The sequence below is a fragment of the Mastomys coucha genome, unplaced genomic scaffold, assembly GCF_008632895.1.
Source record: "Mastomys coucha isolate ucsf_1 unplaced genomic scaffold, UCSF_Mcou_1 pScaffold5, whole genome shotgun sequence".
Lineage (NCBI taxonomy): Eukaryota > Metazoa > Chordata > Mammalia > Rodentia > Muridae > Mastomys > Mastomys coucha.
In genome coordinates, this window is record NW_022196911.1 from 53,255,291 (window position 1) to 53,257,398 (window position 2,108).

Consider the following 2,108-nt stretch of genomic DNA (forward strand, 5'->3'; position numbering starts at 1 on the left):
CTTGTGCTGCAGCAGGACTTGGTAATGTATAAGAGTCACCCAGGTGGTACTGGTTTTGACAGCATGAAAGGGTCATGAAGAGCAGCTGAGGCTCGACACAGTGAGAGGCCATTGAAGGACATTGGTGAAGGGGCAGCATCGGTTTGCAATTGATGGCCCAGGACTGAAGGGGTCTATGAAGAGCAGCTGAGGCTCGACACAGTGAGAGGCCATGGAAGGCCATTGATGAAGGGGCAGCATTGGTTTGCAATTGATGGCCCAGGACTGAAGGGGTCATGCAAAGGAGTTGAGGCTTGGCACCATGAAGCAAGCTTATGAGAGGCTATTGGTGAAGCCTAGTTACAGCAGAAGACATTGTTTTAGTGATGACAGTACCATGAATGACCACCAAGGACAGCAGCAGCAGTGGAGTACAGTTGTCTGGAGCCCAGAAGACAAGCTGTGTGCTGCAAAGGGCAGAGCTGGAGAAGTGACCGGTTAAGCCCTTAGAGGAGCCCAGAAGATCGTGAGTTGAATCCCAGACATTGGTTTTGCTTTTGATTGTGACTGTGCCCTGATATTTTTCCCTCTTGAAGGAAGAATGTATTTTAGTGGAGCCCACAGTTAAGAGACTTTGAATTTTATATGTAAAGACTGTGGGACTTTAGATCTTGGGGATGAATAAGAACATAAGGGTTGAGGCTTAATAGTGATGTGTTTTTGTGTCAAGTTGACATGGGGTCAATTGTACTGGCTAGTTTTGTGTGTCAACTTGACACAGGCTGGAGTTATCACAGAAGGGAGCTTCAGTTGGGGGAGTGCCTCCATGAGATCCAGCTGTGGGGCATTTTCTCAATTGCCCCTTGTGGGTGGTGCCATCCCTGGGCTGGAAGTCTGGGGCTCTACAAGAGAGCAGGTTGAGCAAGCAAGGAGAAGCAAGCAAGCAAGGAATATCTCTCCATGGCCTCTGCATCAGCTCCTGCTTCCTGACCTGCTTGAGTTCCAGTCCTGACTTCCTTTGGTGATGATGAACAGCAATATGGAAGTAAGCCAAATAAACCCTTTCCTCCCCAACTTGTTTCTTGGTCACGATGTTTGTGCAGGAATAGAAACCCTGACTAAGTTACCAAACCACTACTGTTGACTCTCATAGATACCTTCCTCTCTCCTTGAAATATAGCATTGGTGTTTTGATGTGGATTGCTTGAATCTCTGCTACTCATAGTAGGAACATTTTAACCAAAATCCTCAATTCCAGGCTCTTCCTTTTTTTGTTGTTGTGCTTGTTTGTTTGTTTTTGGATTTTTGAGACAGGATTTCTGTGGGTAGCCCTGGCTGTCTTGGAACTTGCCACACTTCTTAATCCTTCCAAAACAGTTCAACTACTTGGGGGCCAAATAATGTTATATATGAGCCTATGGGGACATTTTTATCCAAAATACCACAGTTTTTTCCCCCATTTAATTTTCTTATTTTATGTGTGTTGATGTTTTGCCTGTATATGTGTCTATGACTTTGTTCAGTGGGTGCAGAAATCAGAAGAGGGCTTCAGGTCTCCTAGAACCAGAGTTCCAGGTGGTTGTCGGCTATCATGTGGGTGCTGGGAATCCTGGGTCCTCCACAAGAGCAGCCAGTGCTCCTAACTGCTGTGCTTTCTCTCCAGCCTGCATATTCTTGACCAAGGTGGGAGAAACAAGGAGAAATGACAGGTAGGGTGTGTGTATGCACACACAGAAGAATAACATGTCTGTCTGTCTGCCTCTGCAAACCACAGCTCAGAGTGGATCAAAGACCCAAGTACAGCTAGAAATGGGGAGAAAGAGAAAACAAAGTTCAAGATACTGGTAAAGAAGAATGCACACATGGCTTCCGTCTAGCTAACAGTATCCAAGCAGCAGAGGCCTTTGGGTGAGCAGAATCTCCAATGAGAGAAAAGGGCAGGAGCCACACCCACAGGAGCTGAACCAAGTCAATTTCAGTCCATTGAGGAATTAATTGAGTACCTTTAATCCCAGCACTCAGGAGGTAGAGGCAAGTGGGCTTCTGTGAGTTTGAGGCCAGCCTGGTCTACGTATTGAGTTCTAGGCTAACCAGGACTACACAGTAAAACTGTCTCAAAAACAAAAAAA

The 2,108-nt window shown here is 46.2% G+C and overlaps 1 protein-coding gene across 2 annotated transcripts in view; it reads left to right on the forward strand.

Moving 5' to 3' along the window:
- The first annotated feature begins 977 nt into the window (after positions 1 to 977).
- Positions 978 to 2,108, forward strand: part of LOC116077685 (T-cell-specific guanine nucleotide triphosphate-binding protein 1-like) — an 8,318-nt gene continuing 7,187 nt past the window's right edge. Inside the window, exons 1-2 of one of the 2 annotated variants that reach the window (XM_031352396.1) lie at positions 978 to 1,024; positions 1,643 to 1,688. Coding sequence is in view for 1 of the 2 variants with exons in the window: in XM_031352395.1 (XP_031208255.1) it covers positions 1,004 to 1,024 (21 nt within the window). In the remaining variant the exon portion in view is untranslated. The remainder of the gene's footprint in view (positions 1,025 to 1,642; positions 1,689 to 2,108) is intronic. The other variant, XM_031352395.1, reaches the window with a different exon arrangement.